Source organism: Microcaecilia unicolor, chromosome 11, assembly GCF_901765095.1.
Source record: "Microcaecilia unicolor chromosome 11, aMicUni1.1, whole genome shotgun sequence".
Classification (NCBI taxonomy): Eukaryota; Metazoa; Chordata; class Amphibia; order Gymnophiona; family Siphonopidae; genus Microcaecilia; species Microcaecilia unicolor.
The window spans coordinates 118264383-118291975 of record NC_044041.1 but is presented as its reverse complement, the minus strand read 5'-3'; the positions used below and the strand labels follow the sequence as shown (position 1 = coordinate 118291975).

General features: G+C 44.8%; 1 protein-coding gene across 3 annotated transcripts in view; it reads right to left on the bottom strand.

Moving 5' to 3' along the window:
- Positions 1–7697: 7697 nt before the first annotated feature.
- The window catches only part of CNIH2 (cornichon family AMPA receptor auxiliary protein 2), a 103648-nt gene continuing 83752 nt past the window's right edge, over positions 7698–27593 (bottom strand). The window contains exons 4-7 of one of the 3 annotated variants that reach the window (XM_030218741.1): positions 19536–19648; positions 11628–11771; positions 9273–9334; positions 7698–8790 (exon numbers count right to left, since the gene is read on the bottom strand). In XM_030218741.1, coding sequence (XP_030074601.1) covers positions 9301–9334; positions 11628–11771; positions 19536–19648 — 291 coding nt within the window. In that variant the 3' untranslated portion in view covers positions 7698–8790; positions 9273–9300. Of the gene's footprint in view, positions 8791–9272; positions 9335–11627; positions 11772–19535; positions 19649–20120; positions 20170–27593 lie in introns of those variants that run through there. The other 2 variants (XM_030218742.1, XM_030218743.1) reach the window with 2 other exon arrangements.

The window sequence follows — 27593 nt, the reverse complement described above, 5'->3', positions numbered from 1 at the left end:
CCCACAGGGTGAGGGGTCAGGAACTTCCTTTAACTCTTATCTCTGGCCTTCAGAATGTTACATGCATCATACACTGCTGCCCTCCATAATCATACCTATCCCCCACGTTCAAGATCTAACTCCAGAAATGAGACTGAGAACCACAGCCCCATCAGTAGCCCCCACCCTCCCAAAAACTCAATTCCTGCTGGGGTTGGGAGAGAGTGGAGGAGGACGGGATTTCAGAAGAAAGGGTAGGGGGTCACAAATGCCGTCTGTCCCCTTCCACCTGGATTTCTCCCTTTCTCTCTGCCTCCTGTGTAAGAGCACATTTCTCTGAGCCAGTATGTCGGAAAGCGGAGGAGCTGTCTCTCGCCTGCTGTCTCGCCTGTCACTGGCCCTTGTAATTACTCCTCCCTCTCACTTATCTTACGCATAATTGATTGGAGCTAAAATAGAATACATGAAGGGAATTAGCTGAAAGGCACACACATGGGGGTGGGAGCTACATAGAAAGCAGGGGGATGGGAGAGCAATGCCTGCCCAGTAGGGTGGCCAACTGGCTCCAGATTCTCAGAATAGGATGATCCAGTTCTGGCTTTACCTCACTACTTTCACAGAATTGTGGTGCTGGTGTTTTTATTGATTTCCAAAAAAGCAAGAATACATGTCTGTACAGATAAAATGAGGACTGGATCACTCTGTCCTGAAATTCTGGAGCCAGTTTGCCATCTTACTGGGCATGGCACTGGGATCCGAGAGCTGCTGGTGCCACTGTTTCACCAGAAGACCTCCAATAGTGCTACCACCTTTCAGGGCATGTGTAAGAGCTGGTCGGGAAGGAGAGCAGGTGAGAATGATGGCTCCCTCATGAGAACCAGATGGAGAAAGCATGGGTCAGCCGGTGAGACCCGCCTGGCATCATTATACTGACATTTAACCAATACAGTAAAATGTGGGAACAAGACATTTTTAGATATGTTAGAGATAGGAGGAAGTGCAAAAGTGGCACTGTGAGACTCAAAGGTGAAGGGGAAGAATATGTAGAAGCTGATAAAGATAGGGTGGAATCAGAGCTGTAGCGAGGGGAGCTGACACCCGGGGCGGGTCGCCGCTGCGCCCCCCCCCCCCCCCCGGGTGCAGCACGGCGCACCCTCCTCCCGCTGGAGTGCACCCCCCGGAGCGCATATCCCTCCCCCCGGAGCACACACCTGCGGCGAGGGACGGGCGGGAGGGCCGATCCGCCCCGACTGCACGTTGCTGGAGTGTGTCGGCTCCGCGCTGATTCACTGCTCTCTCTGTCCCGGAACAGGAAGTAACCTGTTCCGGGGCAGAGAGGGCAGTGCACCAGCGCGGAGCTGACACCCCCCAGCGGCGTGCACCCGGGGCAGACCGCCCCCCCGCCCCCCCCCCTTCCTATGCCACTGGGTGGAATTGCTTAACATATATTTCTGTTCTGTGTTCACAGCTGAAGGGCCAGGAGCAGGACCAGAAAACAAACACAAATAGGAGTCAGGAGTGGTCCCAATAGACTGAAGAAGAGCAGATCTGGTCCCTATCCACAAAAGCAGAAGTAAGTAACAGATTGGGAACTAGGCTGGTAAGTCTGACTTCTGTGGTAAGTAAATTAATGGAAACACTTTTAAAAGAGAAAATTGGAATCCGATGGTCTACAGGACCCGAGGCAACAGGGTTTCACTAGAGGCAGGTCTTGTCAGACAAATCTGATTGACTGGGTGACCAGAGAGTTGGATTGAGGGAGAGCTGTAGTTGTGGTGTATTCAGATTTTAGCAAAGCCTTTGAAACAGTTTCGCATAGACATCTAATAAATAAACTGAGTGCCCTCGGTATGGACCCTAAAGTGACTGATCTTGTTAGGAACTGGTTGAGTGGAAGGCCTCAGAGGGTAGTGATAAATGGAGTTCACTCTGAGGAAAAGGATGTTACCAGTGGTATGCCGCAAGGTTCGTTTCTTGGGCCATTTTAAAAAACATTTTGTAAGCGATATTGCTGAAGGGCTGTCTAGTAAGGTTTGCCTCTTTTGCGGATGCTACCAAAATCAGAAATAGGGTAGACACCCCTCATGGTGTGGTAACATGAGGAAGGCCTTAGTGAAGCTAGAGGAATGGTCTGGAAGTTGGCAGCTTAGACTTAATGCTAAAAAATGCAGGTCCATGCATTTGGGCTGCAAAACCTGAGGGAATGGTATAGTTTAGGGGGTGAAGAACTTTTGTGTATGAAAGAGGAGGGGGACTTGGATGTGATTGTATGCGATGATCTTAAGGTAGCTAAACAGGTAGAAAAGGTGATGGCGAAAGCTAGAAGGATGCTTGGGTGCATAGGGAGAGGTGATGATGTCCCTTTATAAGACTCTGGTGAGACCTCATTTAGAATATCCGTGTACCTGAATGAAACTCACCTTAAGCTACTACTGAAAAAGGTGTGAGCAAAATCCAAATTAATAATAATAATACTGTGTACAATTCTGAAGACCACACCTTCAAAAAGATATAAACAGGATGGAGCTGGTCCAGAGGGCGGCTTGCTAAAATGATCAGTGGTCTTCGTCATAAAACATATGGGGACAGACTGAAAGATCTCAATATGTATACTTTGGAAGAAAGACAGGAAAGGGGAGATATGATACAGACATTTAAATACCTATGCGGCATAACTGCACAGGAGGCGAGGCTCTTTCAACTGAAAAGAAGCTCTGGAGCGAGGGGCTTTAGAATAAAGGTGACAGGGGATAGACTCAGAAGTAACCTGAGGAAATACTTCTTCATGGAAAGGGTAGTGAGTTTGTGAAACGGCCTCCCAGTGGAAGTGGTGGAGATGAAAACAGTATCTGAATTCAAAAGAAGTTTGGACAAGTACATAGGATCTCCAAGGGAAAGGTAGGGAGACTGGATAGGCCATATGGCAGTGGTTCCCAAACCTGGCCCTGGAGGCACCCTAGCCAGTCAGGTTTTCAGGATACCCATAATGAATATTCATGAGAGATTTGCATGCACTGCTTCCACTGCATGCAAATCTCTCTCATGAATATTCATTGTGGGTATCATGAAAACCTGACTGGCTGGGGTGCCTCCAGGACCAGGTTTGGGAACCACTGCCATATGGTCTTTACATGCCTACATTATTCTCTGCAGTTTCATGGATATGCCTGTAGTATACGTATGTATGTAGAGAAGTCTAGAAATAGAGGGCCTCATCTATCCATCCTTCACTCCATTCTCCTCTCTCTCCCTTCCACCCACTTCATCATCTCATCTCATGTTTTGCATATATTGCTCTCCCTCCCAGTTCACCCATCTTTGCATTTTTTCTTTATCGATTGCCCCTCCCATCTTGCATCCACTGTAACCCTGGCATGGAATGCTGCTACTATTTGGGATTCTGCCAGGTACTTGTGATCTGGACTGGCTACTGTTGGAAAAAGGATACTGCGCTACATGGACCATTGGTCTGGCCCAGTATAGCTATTCTTATATTACCCACCCAGAGGTGGTTGCACCCTTTTTTCTGCTGTGTTAAACAACTGGAAGTGAGCTCAGACCCTCTGCTAAGCATCACAGACAGAGCAGCCCACAGCCCACTTAACATACAAACATTGGAGGATCCCTTTAGATCTGTTATAAGTTATAGAAGAAAATCTGGGATTTGCTCACATCCCTCCCCCAAACAACTTCTACCGCACATGTAGAGAACTTGTCAGGGTTCTGAGGACACTCTGAGGGGAATAATCGAATGGTGCCGGCGAAATAGATTGCCAGCGATCTATTTTGACGGCGACACAAACAGCTGGCCAAACCGTATTATCGAAAAAGATGGTCGGCCATCTTTTCTTTCGATAATACGGTTTAGCCCGGCCAAATGCCAGAGTTCGCCGGGTTTGAGATGGCCGGTTTTGTTTTTCAGCGATAATGGAAACTAAAAGCAGCCATCTCAACCCCGGCTAAATTCAAGGCATTTGCTCATGGGAGGAGCCAGCATTTGTAGTGCACTGGTCCCTCTGACATGCCAGGACACCAACCGGGCACCCTAGGGGGCACTTCTAAAAATTAAAAAAATATATATACAAATACCTCCCAGGTGCATAGCTCCTTTACCTTGGGTGCTGAGCCCCCCAAAACCCACTCTCCACAACTTTACACCACTACAATAGCCCTTATGGGTGAAGGGGGGCACCTACATGTGGGTACAGTGGGTTTTGGAGGGCTCAACATTTACCACCACAAGTGTAACAGGTAGGGGGGGGGGATGGAGCTGGGTCCGTCTGCCTGAAGTCCACTGCAACCAACAAAAACTGTTCCAGGGACCTGCATACTGCTGTCAGGGAGCTGGGTATGACATTTGAGGCTGGCATACAGGCTGGCAAAAAAAGGTTTTTATTTTTTTAGTGTGGGAAGGGGTTGGTGACCACTGGGGGAGTATGGGGAGGTCATCCCCCATTCCCTCCAGTGGTCAGTTGGGGCACCTTTTTGAGGCTTGGTCGTGAAAATAAAAGGACCAAGTAAACCTGGTGAAATACTGATTAATGCCGCTTTTGTTTTTTCCATTATGCGCTGAAGCCGGCCATCTGGTAGCAATGCCCATGTCCTGCCTTCGCTACGCCGCCGACACACCCCCTTGAACTTTTGCCGGCTTGGTGACAGGAAAGCGGCAATGGTGTCAAAAAAGCAGCTTTCGATTATACCGATTTCATCGCTTTTGAGAGATCGCCGGCCATCTCCCGATTTATGTCGGAAGATGGCCGGCGATCACTTTCGAAAATAAGCCTATCTGTGGCCCAGGAGTGCTATAGCACTTCCGGGCCACACCATGTCCCCAGAATCATTGCATGGTGTGTCTATTGCATTCCCAGGCCACGCCATGTCCCCAGAATCATGGCATGGTGTATCCATTGCGCTCCTTGGTCACGCTGGGCCATGGTAACCACACAGTTATTCTGGGGACACAGTGTGGCCCACAAGTATTATAGACATTATTATACAATGATTCTGGAGGTACTATTGCCACATTATGCAGGGATTCTGAGGGCAGAGCATGGCCTGGGAACACTATGAACATATCACACAATGATTCTGGGGACAAAAATGACACACTGATACCAGATAAATGTTCTCCAGTTCTTTCCTTGCTCACATGTCTTACTCATTCCCCCATATCTGCATCAGGCAGCTTGGAGTAACTATGGTAATTTATTAATCTGAAGCTGTCAAAGGAGGAAAGCCAAGAATTAAATTTCCTTCTTGTCACCAGAGGGAAAGAGCAAAGATTTTCTCACATTCTGAAGTCTTCTTTTTTTTTTCTTCTTTTTAAATTTTGTTCTCAGCTCCATCTGGGTCTGCTAACCAGCCCAGCAGTGAGATGCTCGTCTGTTTTCATTCTCAAGATCTGAAGCATCCGCCCAGGGCTGAAAGGCAACAGTCTGTGCATGAGAGAGCCTCTCAACTCATGTCACTGCAGCAGGAGGGCATGGGGAACACTAACTCGAAGGAAGAAAGGGGTGCTGAGGGCAAAACTGAGGGGCTTTGACAGAGCTGTGTGTGAACATGCTCTTCTCAGGGTCGTTAGCTCTCCATCCCATCCTGGTCTGATGTCGTGGGTTGCCATCAGCAAGGTGGTGTTTTTGGCTGCAAACCCCAAATTCTGAAATGTAATTTCTAAAGAGAACCTCAGATTCAGGAAATTGATTAACACCTGGTGTTTTAGCTATGTGTTTGATGAAACGATTTCTTAGGCAATTTTTTAAACATTTTACTGTGTAGGTTAGTGTCTCCAAATGGGTTCGTTTTCTGCATACCATGACAGTGGGTGCTGCTGGGCAGGAGCACAGTGCATCTGCAGAGCAGTATGTATACAACATGTTGGGTGGGGATGGGGAAATCTCAGCACTGGAATCATGGAGGTGATGCAGAGCCGGGTGAGGTGCATCCTCAGAGCAGTGTGGACCTATTGGTTGGGGGAGGGGGTTCTCAGTACTGGAATCACAGAAGTGCTGCATGGCAGGAGTGAGGTGCATCCGCAGAACCGTATGTATATATTGATTGGGGGAGGTTCTCAGTACTCAAGTCACAGAGAGCACTGCATGGCAGGAGTGAGGTGCATCCACAGAGAAGTATGTATATATTTGGGGGTTTTGGGGGGGGGGGGGGGGTTCTCACTAGTCAAGTCTCAGAGAGCGCTGCTTAGCAGGAGTGAAGTGCATCTCAGAGCAGTTGTGTATATATTGGTTGGGGGGTTCTCTGTACTGGAATCACAGAGGTGCTGAATAGCAGGAGTGAGGTGCATTTGCAGAGAAGTATGTATATATTGTTTGGGAGGGGGGGTTCTCAGTACTCAAGTCACAGAGAGCACTGCATGGCAGGAGTAAGGTGCATCCACAGAGAAGTATGTATATATTTTTTTGGGGGGAGCGGGGGGGTTCTCACTAGTCAAGTGCTGCATGGCAGAAGTGAGGTGCATCCACTGAGAGTTTGTATATTTGGTTGGGGGGGTTCTCAGTACTCAAGTCACAGAGAGCACTGCATGGCAGGAGTGAGGTGCATTCACAGAGAAGTATGTATATATTTGGGGTTTTTTTTGGGGGGGGGTTCTCACTAGTCAAGTTTCAGAGAGCGCTGCATAGCAGGAGTGAAGTGCATCTCAGAGCAGTTGTGTATATATTGGTTGGGGGGTTCTCTGTACTGGAATCACAGAGGTGCTGAATAGCAGGAGTGAGGTGCATTTGCAGAGAAGTATGTATATATTGTTTGGGAGGGGGGTTCTCAGTACTCAAGTCACAGAGAGCACTGCATGGCAGGAGTAAGGTGCATCCACAGAAAAGTATGTATATATTTTGGGGGGGGGGGGGGGGTTCTCACTAGTCAAGTGCTGCATGGCAGAAGTGAGGTGCATCCACTGAGCAGTTTGTATATTTGGTTGGAGGGGGTTCTCAGTACTCAAGTCACAGAGAGGACTGCTGGGCTGAAGTGAGATGCATTGGCACAGGAAAGTACATGTGCTGCAGGGCAGGCATGAGATGCATCAGCAGAGCAGTGCGTGTAGGGAGGTTTTGTTACTGGAGGCACAGGGTCTGCTAATGAGAAACACACCGCACAGTGATTTATTTGCATTTTTTTTTTTACTCAGTTACAAACTAAACAATTTATACAACAAAACCCCTGTGTGCCAGAGGACAAGAAAAAGTCACAGCTCAAGTTTCAAAGCAGGATAAATACCATGACATACCGAGAAAAGAAAAACTGGAGAGAAGGGAGAAAGAGAGATGGAAAGACAAGACAGAGAATATGTTCCCAGCACCATACTTCTACCCTCACAGCCACACACACACACTTCAACCCTCATAGCCACAGACACACACACACTCTCTGAGGTCTCGTCACACTCATCTTTTTATGAATTCACTCCTGTATCCTGCTGCTCACACCCACTTCCAAGGTTTGTGCATGGTCCCAGTTGTAGTAGACACTGAGGCCTTGGGCGTAGGGGGCGGGAAGAAAGAGGAAAGGACACTGCCCCATTCATAGAATCTCTACAAAACATTTCACATGTTATCACTCTCAATCAGGGATTCTCAACTCAGTCCTCGGGACACACCCAGCCAGTCAGTTTTTCAAGATTCCCACAATGAATATGCATGAGATAAATTCCATGCACTGCCCCCACTATATGCAAATCTCTCATGCATATTCATTATGGGTATCTCATAAAACCTGACTGGCTGGCTGTGTCCCAAGGACTGGATTGAGAACCCCTACTCTAAATGAAACCATCATCTGTACCAAGGGGGAAGAGGGCAAAGAGCAGCCCTGCAAAAGAGAATTCTTGTACTAAACACTGTCCCTGTCCCCAAGAGCTGAGCACTTGAGCTGTCTCTCTCTCACTCACTCACACACATACGCACACATAGAGTAGCTGATACTGGGGGGTGGGGTGGCCTCCTGGTTTAATGTTCCCAGCTGCTCTTTAGGTCCATATTTTTCACATAGAGACTGTCCTTGGAGATGCCATAGTGGGAAATTCTCTGGCTACTCATTCAAGCAGTAGAGCTAGCAGGTACCCAGGCTCTCCAGATGAAAGGAAAACATCTTTAATTAATCATATCAGATAATGCAAAGGATAATTATCCCCTCCTACAAAGTCCTTTCCAAATTATTTCACATGATGTAGAACATTTAAGTTATGTAAACTCCTTCTCTATAATACAAACAACCCTGTTGATGCATGTGGGAGAGACTAGTGGGTAGAGATGTATCCTCTGGAGACCCCCACACAGGGATGGGGGGAGAAGTCTTTATTTCATGTCTTCTTTTCATGGTGTCCAGTCTCTGACCCCTGTGTAGGTACATCTGGTTTTTAGCACTGGCTGCTGCGATTTAAGAAACTCATAGCAGCAGTGCAGCAGCCCCAGGGGAAAAAAGGAGAGGAGGGGGAGAAAGAGGATACTGTGCATTGAAGGAGAGAGGATGAGCACAGCATCTGTGCCCCTGCCATCCTTGACAGAAGTACCTGGGAGGTTGGCACTCCCAGTCAGCCATGGCCACAAGAATTCGCTCCCTGACACAGATCGTAGAAAGCATTTGCAGGGAGCGAGTAGCACTGGAAGGGAAGCAGGGGCGGGAGATACCGTGTCATCAGCCACTCTTTTTCTTTCTCTTTCTGCTCCTGCAGGTAGAGCGGCCCCGATTCTACTAAACAGGAGCGCTTGCTGGCTTGTTTTCTTGTGGAGGTGGCAGGCAGTGCTGGTTCTGGGGCTCGGGGTGAAAGGGGCTCCTCAGAAGCTGACCAGTGTGTACACCATACTGTGAAGGGAATGGGGGTTTCAAGGGTTCAAGATAAAAGAGCAGCATTAGTCTGAGAACATGAGACAACATAACCCTGCTCCCCCCAACCCCACCCCACCCCAAAATCCTCAGCCAATCCGTGTACATTTACCCATCTGACTTTCATAGTCTCCTTCCCTGAGGTCATTCTTCAGCTGTTCTTTGTGCTACCGTTGTTGAAGCCCCTGACCCTCTATCACCAACAACCTATGACCTCCCCTCTCACACCCCTGAAGAGCTGAGCTCCTGGACAAAAGCAGGCATTTTACAGCTGTGGTGCTGTCAAAACTGGTCTGGCACAGCACCAATGAGCTCCTCATTTCATGCTTTTCACCCTTCTCATCATTCCCCACCTCCCCCCAACACCCAGGTACCTTCGTACCTCCTCCTCTACTAGGGAGGTGACTCTCCCTTATGCCTTCCTCCTTTTCTCTCTAGAAACCATAAAACTCTCCACTTACCCCCCCGCCCTCCGAAGAGAATGATGCCTCAGACACTGATGAACCAAGCGGAAGCCCCCACCCTGTATAAAATCGGAAAAAAAATGTCTTTTTCAGTTATCTTTTCTTTTTTAAAAGGGGCATTGTCTAGGGATGTCCGGTAATAAAATATTCTCACTAACCCCCCTCAACGCTCCTGCCAGCACCTTACAATTCAACCTTCCTGCCAATAGCCACTGTGGAATTGGTAGCTCTCCATGCATTACACAAACAGTTGAAGGATAGGATGAGTGTATGGCCTACAAGCAGTGGTGTGCTGGTAAATTTTTAACAACAGGCTGTCTTCCCGGTCCACCTCTGCGGCCCCCCATCCACCTCTGTGCCACCCCCGTCCATCTCTACACCCCCTGTCTACCTCTGTGCCCCCCCTGTCCACCTCTGCACCCCTCCCCCAAATTGCAGAGCTGGCTATACCCGGGGAGAGAGCCTGTGGGGGGGCAATGCATTACTCTCCAGGAAAAAATCTAATTCATGTTTAATGTGGAATAAAATGCCATAAATAAGTAAATAAATAGATAAAAACTCTGAACATTGAGCAGCTGATTCTCATAACATGATTCTCGGCACCAATATAACAAGGTTAGGGTGTCCCTATAACAGCTGATATCTTCTGCAAGTACTGCAGAGGCAGAACCCGTTCCAATTCCATCCCCAGCAGCCCACACACGCAGTCAGCGAGCCACAGGGCACACACAGCATGCGCTGCGGAACAGTCCCTTACCTTACCCCACTACAGCCAAGCCAGCAGTCAAAGAAGAAGAACAGCTCACACAGCCAAGGCCAAGTGCCTCCACTGAACAGCTGCAGCCTGCACTACACATCGGGCAAACCATGTGCTGAGGAGGACCCTGGGTCTGGGCCCCGCACCCCCACAGTACTGCCTGCACTGCTTGAAGCCAGAAGAAGGAGAATGTCATCAAGAGTGCTCATCTCAGCTGCAGTGGCCACTGTGGTAATAACTTACCACAAGGCCGCTGCTGCTGCGGTGAATGCTCTCGATGACATTCTCCTTCTCCTGGATTCAAGTAGTGCAAGCAGCACTATGGGGACGGGTCGGGAGTGCACTTCTTGGTGCACGGTTGGCAGGCAGGTGACGACGACGATCTGCTTCATCTGGCGCACTCCTGTTCTGGTAGTGGCACTGTGTGCAAGCGGGAAGGTGACGGCGCTTGCGCATAGGTGCCATTTTTTTGGAGAAATCTATTTAGGGGCACAACTACTCCCCCTGCGCCCCCTAGCTTTAGCCTGGGACCCTGTAGCTCATAGGGGAGGAGAGCCGGCTCGCCCTGCCAGAACAACCAGCTCGCAAAAAGCTGAAAAATTTAACAACCGGCTCCCACGAGCCGGTGCGAGCCGGCTCGAGCACACCACTACCTACAAGAACCAGAGCCAGATCATGTTTTTTTTGCTGGAATAGAATTAGGTGATCTTCCTCACAAATATTCTAGAAGAGAGATCAGGTTAGATTTAACTTTGTAAGTCATCTTAACACGAAGGTGTCTATTTTGAGGATGTGTGTAATGATTATATCAAAGGCATCATCCTTTCTTCAACAGAAGGCTTTATGTCCTGCTCCTGGCTTCTTGCATTCCTGCTTGATTCCAGAACACCAGTTCCCTAACACTCTCCAATCCCCTGACAAGAGGATCCTTGAAATCACTCTCCCGGATTCAGGCTTATAAGATTGATACATTCCATGTACCTGCAGATATAACCTCACAAAATAATCTTGACCAAATCTCTTTGGCATCTGTTCCCACAGATTCTTTCAAGTCTCAGGATTTTACCTCTTCTGCAATAGGAGCCATGTCTGTCCCCTAATTCCTTTGTTCCTAATTTGTTTTTTTTTCTCCAAAATATAATTGATTTATCATGTTTTACTTTATTTTGAATCTAATTAAGGGTGCATAGCTTCCCTCTTTTTAATAATGTTCTTGCCACCAGTTATTTTTCACTATACTCATATACTTTAGGTACCAATAGAGCAAGAACAGCTGAAGCACACAAGGTTCTCGAAGTATGACTAGATCATGAGAAGCCTAAGAGAGACCTCAGAGGAGGAGACAGCAGCACCTCAAGACACCCATTAATACATTTGCCTACTGGAATTCTTAACTGCTAGAATGTTTTCAAACAACTATCTCCTGCTCCTCTGAGGGCGGCCATTTTGGCTACTGTCACCGTGATCACACCCACCTAGGGACCTATGAAATGTTTTTTATGTCATTAGCAGTACTCAAAGCTTCTTAAAGAATGTCAGGAGTTACTAACTTCTTGCTGCTTCCTCTATTTCTGTATGCTTTCTGCCATTCTCACCTGTACAGGTAATAGAAGAAAGATAGCAGGTAAAATGCCAGCTTGCACCAGGACTCCTTTTGGCAGTAATTTAGGATGTCAGCATTCATGATGGAGACTGGATCGTACATGACCTCAGAGCCATCTGCAGGACGGTGGAAATACCTTGAAAAGAAAGAAAACAGCATATCAGCCATTAACACTGATACATGGGGGGGTTGAGGAGGGGGAGGCTTTATTGGGGAAGAGAGAGCTAATACTGATGAGGCAGGCATCACCTTAAGCAGGATGAATTTGGCTCCTGCCACTAAACCATTCACAAGGAGGAGACAGAGCAGCTTTTAAATGAGATTATGGAGTAAAGCCAACAGAGCTTCTGTTGAAGAGATATTGAATTCTATCCCAGTGGTTGGAAAGAAGTATAGATTGGAAATGCTATAAGATAAGTAATTTTGGCTAAACCATGACAAGAGATTTAAAGGCCTGAAGACCCTTGAACGAAAATTTTGTGTGACTTATTTATTGAAATTTTTTTTTGCAATAGGCACTTGAGTGAATATTCTATGATAATTAACACAATAGTAATGTAAGAGCCAAAGCTTGTATTTAGTTAGAATGATTGGCATTTTTTCCTGAGGTCTACTGTGGTAGCATTTAACTCTAAAAAGAAAGACCATAATAAAACCAGGAAATTAGTTGGAAAGAAACTAACAAGGCTGTTACAAGACTTAAGTCTGCATGAGGTATAGGAATTGTTTTAAAATGCTATATTGGAAGCCCAGATCAAATATATTCCACATGTTAAAATAGGTTGAAACAAAAAAAGTATCTGCCAGGATGGCTAAATAAAGCCATGAAAGAGGTCATTAAAAACCTAGTAGAGATTGTGCTGGGATTGGGACCAATGTCATTTTTTAATAAATAAGTTAATCTGAAAAAAAGAAAGAAAGAGTGAACTGATCAAATATGCAGATGAGAAGGGCAGGCAAGGAAAGGTATTTCTGTCATATACAAAACTAAATGGCATCAAACATGATGGGAACAATGACCCCAACTGTCTGATATATAAATGGAATAAAAACCCAGGCCACAACTTACTAGAGGCAAAGGACTGAAGAAGTTTATGGAATGCAATGTGCCATATCTTAATCTGCAGTAGGTGGCTAGAGCTCCCGATATGCCTACTTAAAAGAACATACCACCCCAGCTTTAATCATAAAGTGCCCTTTTACCAAACTGTGGTAAAAGGTGACCTCACCATGCCTGTTTACAGGTCTTTCTCCTGCACTGAAGCCATTTTTACCGCAGCAGTAAAATGGCAGAAAATCCTATTGTCTTTATTAATGACTTTGAACTAATCATCCCATTAGCATATAGCAGTTAGCGTGTGAAACCCTACTGCCACCTATTTTGTAGGCAGTAAGGGCTCATGTGCTAACCCCATGCTAAATTAGTTAGCGCATGGCAATGGCTCCACTAACTGATTAGAGAAGAACATGCTTTCTCGCTGTCCCAGAGCTAAAAAATAATGTTTATTTTTAGCATATGGGAAACATGCACAGAGTGCAAAGTTACTGTGAGGCCCCCGAACACGCTCCGCAGTAAGCACATTTTTCTTGCAGTAAGCACACGCTAGTGCTTACCGCAGCTTAGTAAGAACATAAGAATAGCCACACTGGGTCAGATCAATGGTCCATCTAGCCCAGTATCCTGTTTCCAACAGTGGCCAATCCAGATCACAAGTACCTGGCAGAAACCCAAATAGTAGCAACATTCCATGCTACCGATCCCAGGGCAAGTAGTGGCTTCTCTAAGTCTGTCTCAATAGCAGACTGTGGACTTTTCCTCCAGGAACTTGTCCAAACCTTTTTTAAACCCAGATATGCTCATCGCTGTTACTGCATCCTCTGGTAAAGAGCTCCAGAGATTAACTATTCGTTGAGTGAAAAAACATGTCCTTCTATTTGTTTTAAAAGTATTTCCATATAACTTCATTGAAAGTCCCTAGTCTTTGTACTTTTTGAAAGAGTAAAAAATCATTTTCACTTCTACTCATTCTACGCCACTCAGGATTTTATTGACCTCAGTCATATCTCCTCTCAGCCGTCTCTTTTCCAAGCTGAAGAACTCTAACCTCTTTAGCCTTTCCTCATATGAGAGGACGTCCCCTCTATCATTGTGGTCACTCTTTGGATCTTTTCTAATTTCGCTATATCTCTTTTGAGATACGGTGACCAGAACTGAACGCAATACTCAAGGTGCGGTCACACCATGGAGCGATAGAGAGGCATTATAGTATTTTCAGACTTATTTACTTTCCCTTTCTTAATAATTCCTAGCATCTTGTTTGCTCATTTGACTGCCGCCACACACTGGGCAGAAGATTTCAGCATATTGTCTACAACGACACCTAGATCTTTTTCTTGAGTGCTGAATCCTAAGGTGAACCCTGGCATCAGGTAACTATGATTTGGATTGTTCTTCTCAATGTGCATCACTTTGCATTTTTTCACAGTCCGCATGTGTTTTAACAGCCTTGAATAGTTTTGTGTCATTTGCAAATTTAATCACCGCACTTGTCATTCATTCCAGATCATTTATAAATATGTTAAATAGCACCAGTCGTAGTACAGATCCCCTAAATCTTTGCAGGGTCTACCCCACAGTGAGCTATGGAATTACTGGCACACATCTCAATATCTGGGAGAAAGGAAGGTAGTTTTGGACAAAGGTTGTGTCCAAGATGGCAGAGCTATTAGACAACTCTTTTTGTATAACCCCACTTCTGGGCCTCCTGGCGTGTGTATGTAGCTTGTAATCCACTTTGTCACAGCCACAGCCTGTTATACTGCCAGTACAAATGGAGATAGGTAATATTGAAAAGGAAAAGAAATGAGAATGAATGAATCCAGGGCCGACACTGAGTATTCTATGGTTTAGAATATGTGAATGATATATAAAATAACTTACCAATGCAAACATATTCTGTTGATATCAAGCCAATATTCAAAAGCACCTATGCTTTTTTTCAGTGGCACCAGCTACACAAGTGCTTTTTTTTCTTAAATCGGGGACAATTCTATGCATAACTTTGGCCATTTTACTTTAAAAATGGCCAAAGTTATATATTTAGAAAATGGGATTGTTCTGGAGGACAATGAGTGAAAAACTTTCATGTTTAGCAGTGAAGTCAAGCCACTTGCCCCAGATTCTGTAAAAGGTGTGACAAGTAACATACATTAAATTGTGCGCACGGCTAATTTACGCACGCTACACAATTGCGTAATGAGCCAATCAGTGATGATAATTGGCCGATAACAACCAATTATCATCACTAATTGGTATTAATTGGAATTTAAGTGTGCTTCTTTTTAGGTGTATTCTAAAAAGAGGCACGTGTAAATTTTAACGTGTGTAGCTGAAAAGTAGGCGTGGCAATGGGAGGAGACGTGTCAGGGGATTACTCAAATTTATGCGCATTGTTAGAGAATTTGGGGGAATGCACCTAAATGTAGATGCAGGTATTTACACCAGGTTTTCAGTGGCGTAAATGGTTGGAAAGGGAAAGGGGGATGAGACTTGATATACCGCCTTTCTGTAGTTATAATCAAAGCAGCTTACATAGTACTTATTTTGTACCTGGGATAATGGAGGGTTAAGGGACTTGCCCAGAGTAGAGAATGATACAGAGACAAAATTTGTCCCTGTCAGCTCTGTCCTCGCCATGCCCCGTCCCCGCAAACTCTGTCTCCGTCCCCATGAGCTCTGTCCCCGTCCCCGCATCATCTCCGCAAGCTCTGTCAGATCCCATCTGCACAAGCCTCGTTCTGATTTTATATTTAAATCATTTTATTAAAATATAAAAAGAAACAATATTCTGTACAACTGTCATTTTATAAATCACAAACAATACAGAACAAGGGTCAACACAATCCCTGTTTCCCCTCACAAATATCCCCTCCACTATCAGGAAATCTGAACAAGTCAAATTACTACAGAATGCTATATAGAAAATTCATGATAACAGAATACCTCGGTCACAATACATAATAGCTGACCAAAAATGATAAACACACATTAACCTAAAACCACAAGAAGCCACACCACAGAAACAGAAAGATATACATTTCCTCCTATATGGCACATAAGTACATAAGTAATGCCATACGGGGAAAAGACCAAGGGTCCATTGAGCCCAGCATCCTGTCCACGACAGCGGCCAATCCAGGCCAAGGGCACCTGGCAAGCTTCCCAAACGTACAAACATTCTATACATGTTATTCCTGGAATTTTGGAGTTTTCCAAGTCCGTTTAGTAGCGGTTTATGGACTTGTCCTTTAGGAAACCGTCCAACCCCTTTTTAAACTCTGCTAAGCTAACCGCCTTCACCACTTTCTCCGGCAACGAATTCCAGAGTTTAATTACACGTTGGGTGAAGAAACATTTTCTCCGATTTGTTTTAAATTTACTACACTGTAGTTTCATCGCATGCCCCCTAGTCCTAGTATTTTTGGAAAGCGTGAACAGACGCTTCACATCCACCTGTTCCACTCCACTCATTATTTTATATACCTCTATCATGTCTCCCCTCAGCCGTCTCTTCTCCAAGCTGTGTAGCCCTAGCCTCCTTAGTCTTTCTTCATAGGGAAGTCGTCCCATCCCCGCTATCATTTTAGTCGCCCTTTGCTGCACCTTTTCCAATTCTACTATATCTTTCTTGAGATGCGGCGACCAGAATTGAACACAATACTCAAGGTGCGGTCGCACCATGGAGCGATACAACGGCATTATAACATCCTCACACCTGTTTTCCATACCTTTCCTGATAATTCCCAACATTCTATTCGCTTTCTTAGCCGCAGCAGCACACTGAGCAGAAGGTTTCAGTGTGTTATCGACGACGACACCCAGATCCCTTTCTTGGTCCGTAACTCCTAACGTGGAACCTTGCATGACGTAGCTATAATTCGGGTTCTTTTTTCCCACATCCATCACCTTGCACTTGCTCACATTAAACATCATCTGCCATTTAGCCGCCCAGTCTCCCAGTCTCGTAAGGTCCTCTTGTAATTTTTCACAATCCTGTCGCGATTTAACGACTTTGAATAACTTTGTGTCATCAGCAAATTTAATTACCTCGCTAGTTACTCCCATCTCTAAATCATTTATAAATATATTAAAAAGCAGCGGTCCTAGCACGGACCCCTGAGGAACCCCACTAACTACCCTTCTCCATTGTGAATACTGCCCATTTAACCCCACTCTCTGTTTCCTACCCTTCAACCAGTTTTTAATCCACAATAGGACATTTCCTCCTATCCCATGACCCTCCAATTTCCTCTGTAGCCTTTCATGAGGTACCTTGTCAAACGCCTTTTGAAAATCCAGATACACAATATCAACCGACTCCCCTTTGTCCACATGTTTGTTCACTCCTTCAAAGAATTGAAGTAAATTGGTCAGGCAAGATTTCCCCACACAAAAGCCATGCTGACTTGGTCTCAGTAATCCATGTCCTCGGATGTGCTCTGTAATTTTGTTTTTGATAATAGCCTCTACCATAAAGATCACACATGCCACAGATGGTGTTAGGGGGTGCAACTAGGACATCTGCCCCCTGGCCAGAGAGAGCCCTAAGCCTATCCCTTCCACCTATGTTCAGCATCACTCCTCTGTGCCCCCCTACAAGTCCAGCAACTCCCTTCTGTGTTCCTATTCTCCCCAATGTCTAGCATCTTCCCTCTGTGTCCATATACCCCCTCCCATGTCTGGCATTGTCCCTCTGTGTCCCTTTCCCTCCCTTCCTCCCCTGCAGGTCCAGCACCTCTCTCCCTTCCCTCCCGCCCTACCCCCCCATGGATCCAGCGTCTCTCTCTCCCTTCCCTCCAGTCAGACCTCCCTCCCCCCCAATGGTCCAGCACCTTTCTCCCTTCTCTTCAGCTCACCCTTTGGGTCCAGCAGCCCCTTCCCTTTCCATGGATCCACTCCAGCAACCCCCCTCCCGCATTTCCAGTGTCCCCTCTCTGTGAGTCCTTCCAAATGACACACAGAGAACAATTTATAGCAAATTACTACTCTACCTATGAAAAGTTATTCCGCTGTTATACTTCCTCTGTATGCTGCACAAGCCGGCATGTTTGAAAATATAAGTGGGATCAAATAAAAATGGTACAAAAATAAAGAACAAGAATGTGGAAAAGTAGCTCACAGGTTTGGTTGCTTTGTTTTGAGGCTCCCTGTTCTCTGTCCCCGCAGTCAGGTATCTGAACTCCCCCTCCTTTACTTTGGGTCCAGCCGGCTATCACTCCTCCCTGTTTCCAGCAGTGAGCTGTGGCGCGGTCAGCGCTGAAGACAGCTGCTTCCAGCTGCCCCGGTCCTGTCGCTGCTTCATCCCGCCTTTTCAACTTCCTGTAAGCGGGACAAAGCAGCGAGATGGACCGGGGCAGCCAGAAGCAGCTGTCTTCAGCGCTGACCACGCCACAGCTCACTGCTGGAAACAGGGAGGAGTGATAGCCGGCTGGACCCGAAGTAAAGGAGGGGGAGTTCAGCTGCCTGACCGTGGGAATAGGGAGCACAGGGGAGCCTGAGGAAGCAAAAAAAAACGCCTGGCTGGCCATTATTGTTGAGGGTTCTGAGACAGAAATGGGGGGGGGGGGCCTGGGCCCTCTAGGCCCTCTGTAGCTACGCCCACACTCCCACCATGGCTATGCCCCTTTTTCAGCTGCGCGCATTAGAATTTATGCACGCTTCTTTTTAGAATATGCCTAAAAAGAAGCACATGTAAATTCCAATTATTGACATTTAGTGCTGATAATTGGTTGCTATTAGACAATTATCATTTCTGATTGGCTCGTTACTCAATTAAGGTGCACATGTAAATTGGCTGTGCACCCAATTTAACGCGCACAACTCGCCGTGCCTTATACAGAATCCAGGGGACAATGTCTGGTTCCATATTAGGAGCCACCACTCAGGAAAAAGATCTTAGGGGTCCTTTTACTAAGCTGTGGGGGAAAAGGGACCTGTGGTAGCGATGGGGGTCGTTTTTCCCGCCTTCCAGGGCCCATTTTACTGCAGCGGGTAAAAAGCCCCTAAAAAATGGCCATACGGTAAGAGTACTCTTACCGCGTGGCCATATGGGGGAGCACTTACCGCCACTCACTTCCATGGTAACCGGACAGCGCGCAGCGATACCCAAACACCACCGGGTTAGCGTCATGTTACTAAATTTAAAAATATTTTCTGGCACACCAGAAATGGCACATGTTCGAGCAGGAACTACCACCGGCAGCTTTGTTGGGCCGGCGGTAGTTCTGGAAAAGCGTGCGGTAAGCCCGCGTTGGCCTTACCGACGCTTTGTAAAATGGCCCTTAGAGTCTTGTGGACAGTCCACTGAAATTCTCCACTCAGTGGGCCACAGCAGTCAAAAAAGGCACATAGGATGTTAGGAATTAATCGGAGAGGAATGGAGAATATCAAAATGCTTCTGGTCCCACAATTCAAAAAAAGATAGAGGGAAATTAGAGACGGTACAGAAAAGGGCCTCCAGAATAATAAAGCAGATAGAACAGCTCTCATGTGAGGAAAAGCTAAAAAGATTAGGGCTCTTCATCTTGGAGAAGAGATAGCTGAGAAGGGAAGGGATACAATTAAGAGTGATAAATAGGGAACAGTTATTTACCATTTCAAACAGTGCTAAGTCTGGGGGGAAAGTCCATGAAACTAACCAGTAGCAGAGTTAAAATTAATTTATCAAAGTACAATTTTTGGTCTTGCACAGGACAGATGTGGAATTTGTTCTCACCCTCCAGTATATGCCTCCTTCCCTCCCATAGCCCAGTGTATATGGAGCCCCCTAGTGGTTGGTTTTGCTCTCATGCTTTGTTTCCCATTTCCCCACCTCCTTTTCCCATGGTGAGTGGATGTTACCTCCAGAGGTGGTAAAACAGCAGAGGGATGTTCAAGCCGAGGGTCACCCACTCTGCAGCGCACATGAACATCAGACAAAAAAGCCCATGGATGGAGTACTCCGGGACAACCAGCTGCAGAAAGAGAACAAACGAGAAAGGAGAGGGTGGGGAATATAGAGACAATGAAAAGGGGTGAGTGGGAAGGGTGGGAGAGACAGTGGAAAGAGCAAGGAAAAAGTGTGGAGATGGGGAGAAAGAAATGGGGAAAATGAAAGACAGACAGAGGAAGAGAAAGGAGATAGTGGGGTGGGGGGGGAGGGACAGAAAGGAGGTGGTGAGAACAAAAGAAAAAGGAGAAGGTGGGAAGAGGGACAGAGGAGATAGAGAAAGACAGATGGCAAAAGGGATAGACAGACAAAAAAAGGAGAACAGAGAGAGAGATGGGGAAGGGGAAAGAGAGAAAGAGAGAGAGAGGGGGAAGGGGGCAGTGGCAAAGGTTATTTCCTGCTAGGTTCTCATGAAAGAAAGGTTTCTGTAGAGTCAAAAAAAAACCTCAAAATTTGATTATATTACATTACAGTCAATGCTTGTATGCCACTCATACCAAAGACTACATCAGTGCGGCTCACAGACATCAAGAAACAGGACAAACCCTAAAAGATAAAATGCAAATTTAAGAAAACTTTACAACAAAATATCCTATTCAAGATGAGAAAAATAATGATAAAGACCAAGCATGATCAAGCAAACTTATGAAATAACCAAGTTTTTAAAAGATTTTCAAAATAACATATAACTAGATTGGTAGCGTATAAATGTTGGCAACTCGTTCCACCATTTAGTTATCAGATGGGAAAATGTCAATTCTAGTTCTGTTTTATAGACAACCCCTTGAGGTGATAGAAATTGAAACCTCAGGAAGTGTCTAGAACTATTTAAATAATTTTTATTCAGCATGAAAATCAAAGGTACCATATATTATGGAGCCAAGCCACAGAGTATCAAGAAGGCAAAACAGCACAATTTAAATATCGAACTGGCCTCTACTGGCAACCAATGAAGACTATGAAGCAAAGGCTTAGCACTCTTGAATTTAGAAGTTTTACAAATCAGGCGAGCTGCAGTATTTTGTAATGTTTGCAGATGTTGCCAAATAGCTGCATTACAACCGCCATAGATGAATCTCTATTAAATAAACTCCACCTCCTCTGTACTGGGCTTTTTACACTAGAACACTATTGGGCTCATTTTCGAAAGAGAAGGACGTCCATCTTTCGACATAAGACCCATTTCCCTTTCCCTTCTCTCAGGGACGTCCAAATCAGTATAATCGAAACCCGATTTAGGACGTCTCCAACTGCACTCCGTCGCAAGGACGGCCAAAGTTCAAGGGGGCGTGTCAGAGGCATAGCGAAGGCAGGACTTGGGCGTGCCTAACACTTGGACATCCTTGACCCATAATTGAAAAAAACAAGGACGTCCCTAATGAACACTTGGACATTTCCACCTGGACGTGTTTTTATTACGACCAAAGCACAAAAAGGTGCCCAGATGACCACCGGAGAGAATCGGGGATGACCTCCCATTACTCCCCCAGTGGTCACTAACCCCCTCCCACCCTCAAAAAAATCTTTAAAAATATGTCGTGCCTGCCTCTATGCCAGCCTCAGATGTCAGACTCAGGTCCATAGAGATAAAAGAAGTGGGAAAAGTAAACCAGGCTTGTCCAAAGAACTGGGACCAAACAAATAATTAATAATAAAATCAACACAGTTTATTAATGTTTCCTTAGAAATGACTCGACACAACGTTGTGTTTCGGCCTGGCAGCCTGCATCAGGAGTCTTATGTCTTAAGGAAAGACTGATAGTCTAATTTTACATTGCATCAGTGCTTACCCCAGTGCCTTACGGTTTGACACAACGGTCTTTTTTAAGACCAACTTTATGTTGCTATTTCAAACCTTCTGTTTTTCAACCTAAATGTAAAATTAGACCATCAGTCTTTCCTTAAGACATAAGACTCCTGATGCAGGCCGCCAGGCCGAAACACAACGTTGCGAGTCATTTCTAAGGAAACAATAAACTGTGTTGATTTTATTATTAATTATTTGTTTGGTCCCAGTTCTTTGGACAAGCCTGGTTTACTTTTCCCACTTCTTTTATCTCTGTTTGCTGCCCCGTGGGATCTATTGAGTTCTCCATGTACGTGGATTCTCTTTAGCTTTTAGACTCAGGTCCATGACAGCGCATACAGGTCCCAGGAGCAGTTTTAGTGGGTACTGCAGTGCACTTCAGACAAGCAGACCCAGGCCTGTGGAGGAAACAGTGAGCCCTCCAAAACCCACTGTACCCACATCTAGGTGCCCCCCCTTCACCCGTAAGGGCTATGGTAGTGGTGTACAGTTTTGGGTAGTGGGATTTGGGGGGGGCTCAGCACACAAGGTAAGGGAGCGTATGTACCTGGGAGCAATTTATGAAGTCCACTGCAGTGTCCCCTAGGGTGCCTGGTTGGTGTCCTGGCATGTCAGGGGGACCAGTGCACTACAAATGCTGGCTCCTCCCATGCCCAAATGGCTTGCATTTGGACATTTTTGACATGGACGTCTTTGGTTTCGAAAATCGCCGAAAGTCAGAAACGCCCATGTCTAGGGATGTCCAAATTTAAGGATTTGGACGTCCTTGACGGTGTTTTTGAAATGAAAGATGGACGTCCATCTTGTTTCGAAAATATGGGTTTTTCCCACCCTTGGATTTCGCCGTTTTGCAAGGATGTCCAAATCACAACTTGGACGTCCCTTTCGAAAATGCCCCTCTACATATCACATCCCGGGATGTAACAAGATATGCCTTCCCCCAGATACAGTGCCAGAGAGGGAGCATGACACACCTCCTTGGGCAGGTGGTTCCAGGCATATGGAGGATGGTGACAGAGGAAGGTGTTGTATAATATAATACAGGGAGGCTATACACTGGAACATGTTATCTGCTAGACAATACAACACCCCCTTCTAATACAGTGAGTGCTTCCCTCAACAGCTCAGGTACAGCACTTTCCTTTAGCTTATAACATCCCCCGATCTACTGTTTCCCTGTAACATACAACATCGACTCTCCAACCCCTTCACTTATAGTTCACGCTTTTTCTCCTCACCTCAGGACCGGCCCAACCATTAGGCATGACTAGGTGATTGCCTAGGTCAACATCTTATAGGGGCACCAAAGTAGCAGTGAAAGTAAAAAAAACAAATAATAAAACAGTATGTCCTGACAGTCATAAAAATTCAAAGAGCCATCAGCACAGAATTTAACCTGTATTTTTATACAATCTTTGTATGATTATCATGATTGTTGAGTAGAATTATCAAAATCGGGGGGGGGGGGGGTGTAGACTAGAGGCATGAAAGTTAATTGAGGGGGGTGTAAGGCTGAAGATTCGCCTAGGGCGCCCACTACCTTTGCACTTGCTCTGCCTCACCTACACATGCATCACTCCGAGGCACCTCATTCTGTCTCCTCTCTTCTCTCCTCCTTCATCCCATCTCATGATCTCCATTTATTAGTTGAGGTGCTCTTATCCGCACCTTCCTTCACCACCATCCCCCATTATGCCTGAAACCACCTGCCCAAGGAGGCGTGTCATGCTCCCTCTCTGGCCTTCTGTAAATCCAGCCTGAATAAGAGGAGGCTGCTTTTCAGTCTTAAATTCTGGTAATCTTATTGATTTCTCAAAGCCTTTTATTAGTCTCATCTATGTATGTTGATGGAACTGTAAGCTCAATTCGGTAAAGACTCTGTCTTATTTTTATCTGTGTACATCTATTAGTGTTACAAGAATGATCCATGATGATAACATGCTTGTAACATGAGACTCCTCAGTACTGCATCTCTCTATAGTATGACCTACCATGTTACCATTTCTCCTGAGGGAACTGATAACAGCTGCAAAAACAGCTGTAAAGAGCAAGACTTTGCTTAGATAAGCATAAGGGATTGTCTAATTTCCCACAGTAGAATTTTTGCTCAGGGGAGTGTGAGAGATCTTTTTCTTTGATTGTTATCAGTTCAATGGTGTTTGTGAGGGGAAAGGATTTTTTTGAGGGGGGAAGAGTGTGCATTGGTTTATTTTAATTGTTGTATTAATGCATTGACTTTTCATATGGTGTACATTTATTTCAATAACAATGTTTAACAGTAAAGGGTCACTTAGCACTAAGTGACCTGTTTTTTCATAGAATAATGCTTAGGGCGTATTCCTATGCCCAACTTTGGTGGCGAGGACTTTAGTCCTGCTGAAACCTGGTATAAATCCTCGCACCCAACTGATGTCAGTTAAGTGCGCAAATCCAAGTATTCTATAACATCGTGTCTAATTTCTGGGAATGCCCTTGACCCACTTATAAACAAACAGAAAGAGGCTAAGATGCACATGTATTCACACTGAACATATCTGTCCTATTTGTGTAAGTATTTTGTATTTATTTATAGATTTTTTTAAAATCTTTGATTTTATGTTTGCTGTGTTTTATGTACTGTATTGTATTAATTATTTATGTGTTCAATAAGAGATTTATATGTATATATTCTTCGTTTTAGTCTTACTTCTGACGCAGCCTGTGGGTGAAACGTGGCCATGTTGGGGTAATAGTTCAATAAACCACTTCTCTTTCTATTATTATTGATCTGCTTTTTTTTTTTTATTTGTGCTTGAGCCACCCATGTCTCTCCCATGGCCATGCCTGCTTTTGAGTTGTGCACTATGAAATTTAGGCACGGATGTTATAGACTAACAGCTAGGCCAGATGTGCACACAAATCAAAATTCATGCCAATTAACTTGCAATTATTAATTGCTCACACCTTGTTAACTCATTAATTTGTGCATGCACCTGCCCTACACACTGAGCTTCCTATATGGAACTGCTCCCATATGAGGTAAGTCTAAAGAGGTTAGGGCTCTTTAGCTTGGAAAAGAGACGACTGAGGGGGGATATGATTGAGGTCTACAAAATTCTGAATGGTGTGGAGTGGGTAGAGGTGAATCGATTTTCATTCATTCAAAAAGTACAATGACCAGGGGACACTCAATGAAATTACATGGAAATACTTTTAAAACAAATAGGAGGCAAAGAGTAGTTAAGAGCTGGAACTTGTTGCCAGAGGATGTGGTAACGATGGTTAGCATATCTAGGTTTAAAAAAGGTATGGACATGTTCCTGGAGGAAAACTCCATAGTCTGTTATTGACATGGGGGAAGCCACTGCTTGCCCTGGAGTTGGTAGCATGGAATGTTGCTAGTAATTGGGTTTCTGCCAGGTACTTATGACCTGGATTGGTCACTGCTGGAAGCAGGATACTGGGCTTGATGGACCATTGGTCTGACCCAGTATAGCTATTCTTATGTTCCTATGTTCTTATATTCTTATATAGAATCCAGGGGTTTGTGTCTAAAGAGAGGAGAGATGCATTAGAAAGGTTATGAAATGGAGACAGCGACTGGATATAAGGGTTCCAGATCTGTAAAAACTGTCTCATACATTTAGGGGACAATCAAACAAGGGAGTAGAGGCTGGCCAAAGGACAATGCAACACAGGAGGCGGTGCTTAAAAGACACTTTATTTGCTTCTTGGACAAAGGGACCCGACACGGTCTGTGTTTCGACGTCATAAAACGCCTGCCTCGGGGGTCACAATAGTGTTCACAAGGATTACTGAACTAACCAAGTCGCCCAAAGGCATCCGCTCAGGAAAAGTGCCAAACAGCGTAACCCGAAGGCACTTGGTTAGTTCAGTAACCCTTGTGAACACTATTGTGACTCCTGGGGCAGTCGTTTTATGACGCCGAAACACAGACGGTGTTGGGGTCCCTTTGTTGAAGAAGCAAATAATGTGTCTTTTAAGCACCCCCTCTTGTGTTAGATTATCCTTTGGCCAGCCTCTACTCCCTTGTTTGATTGTACTCTCTATGTAGAGGTCCTTCACGCTTGCTGTGCCCTACATTTAGGGGAACAAGTGTAGTTGATTTCTCCATTTCCAGTATTCAGGAGTTGTTTGTGTCCAAGATTGCAAAATACATTTCCATGCCAAGAGGCTCATTTTCCTGAACAACACAGTTCCTCTTTTATCATGTCTCTGTAGGGAACTTGGGGGTCTCAGAACCCTAATGTTTATATGTTCAGAGCACCCCTCTGGATAATGAAACAAGGGTTACCTGTAAGATTTCGTCCCCCCCTAATTATTCTGTGTGCTGTTTTCAATTCTTGCTACCTAGATCAGGCTGCAGGTTGGCCTTGTGAAATTATGCAAGGGCAGCCATGTGACCCACACTCCTCCTGACTAGACTGGACCAAAAAATATGTTTTCACATTTAGCGTGATTTGTTGGGCAAGCGATGAGAGAAGGGGAAGTGGACCCTTCACTGAAACACAGATGAGTGTGGGACTGGAGAGTTACACAAGATCTTGGGGAGGGAGATGCATCATGAGAATGGAAAAAAACAGGGTTTTTTTCTGCATTTTTGTTGACCAATGTTAAGGTCATGTCTAGGGCCAGATACTGTGCAAGACAGCTTAAGAATTTATTGATTGTGAACTTTGTTACAAGCTTTTAGTAGATAAGGGTATGTAAATGTGACTCTGGGCAAGTCACTTAACCCTCTATTGCCCGCCGCATTGAGCCTGCCATGAGTGGGAAAGCGCGGGGTACAAATGTAACAAAAATAAAAAAATAAATAGAATGGTCCAATATAATTAAGATAACTTTAATGGATATTTAGATTTATATTAATTTGGGGGTTAGATTTCCTGTGTTTCATACTGTTTGAAACCACATTATATCTAGATAGTGAAAAGGAGAAGTTGGGAATAGTCTGCTAGCCAACCACTGGTCAACTTGTATAGCAAAAATAACTTAGTTATAGTTTCGATATGTGATATAAAAAACTGCTGAAGCAGCATGAGGAGGGGGCATGAAATTTGTGACAGCTAGTGTAAGAAAAACCCAAGGACGTGAGTGTTCCAGCAATAGTCAGTTGGGGTAAGATCTCATGGGGTGATTGTCTAATATGTGATAATCGTAAGTAGACCCCAACACCTCGAAAGGAACCAGATCTGTCCAACAATAATTGTTCAGGTGACCCAAGTCTTTTCACTAAAATAACAGCCATTTATTGAGCTATCTTTTTTCAAAATCCCTGAATTACAGGACAGTCCCAGAAAGAGTGATAAAATGTACTGTCTTCCCCATGACATTTGATAGTATTTGCTCAGCTTCAATCTCATCTTGAGTCTATGCTCATTTTTCATCCACGTCAGTCCAGGTTCAGACCAAGTTACAGCACTGAAACTGTTTGGACAACTCTACTGAGTAAGGTCTGTAGCAAACTCGATGGCGGGTATATTGCACTGGCTGTTTCTCTTGATCTTTCAGCCACTTTCGGCATAATTGATCATTCTCTTTTACTATCACACCTTTCAAATGTAGGTATTTCAGGTACAGTTTATAAGTGGTTTTCTTCCTTTCTTCAGGATAGATCATTCTCTATAGTTTCTCCCGAAGGCCTTTCTGATTTCTACCCTTTCATGTGGTGTCCTGTAGGGTCCAATTTTGTCCTCCATTCTTTTCAATCTTTTCTTTAGTCTCCTTGCTTCCCTGGTGCAGGCATCTGGAATTAGCACGTATTACAATGCAGATGATATTTTTCTCATTCATTATACCACTTCTAACAACCCTGATATATGCCCCTAACAAAATTGTTTACATTCATTTGCCAACTGACTGAAGGAACATCAGCTTGACCTTAATCCAGAAAAAAATGACAGCATGTTGGCTAACTGGTCATGTTTTCCCACCTTCTATCCCGTGAACATTCTTTGATGTTTCAGTTTCTCATGTTGACACATTTAAATACTTAGGTGTCTGGTCAGACTCAACACTTTAATTTTCCCCGCAAATTTCATCAGTGATCAGATAGTTTTTTCTGACCCTTTGAAATTTTATTTTTATATATATATATATATATATATATATATATATATATATATATATATATATATATATATATATATATATATATATATAT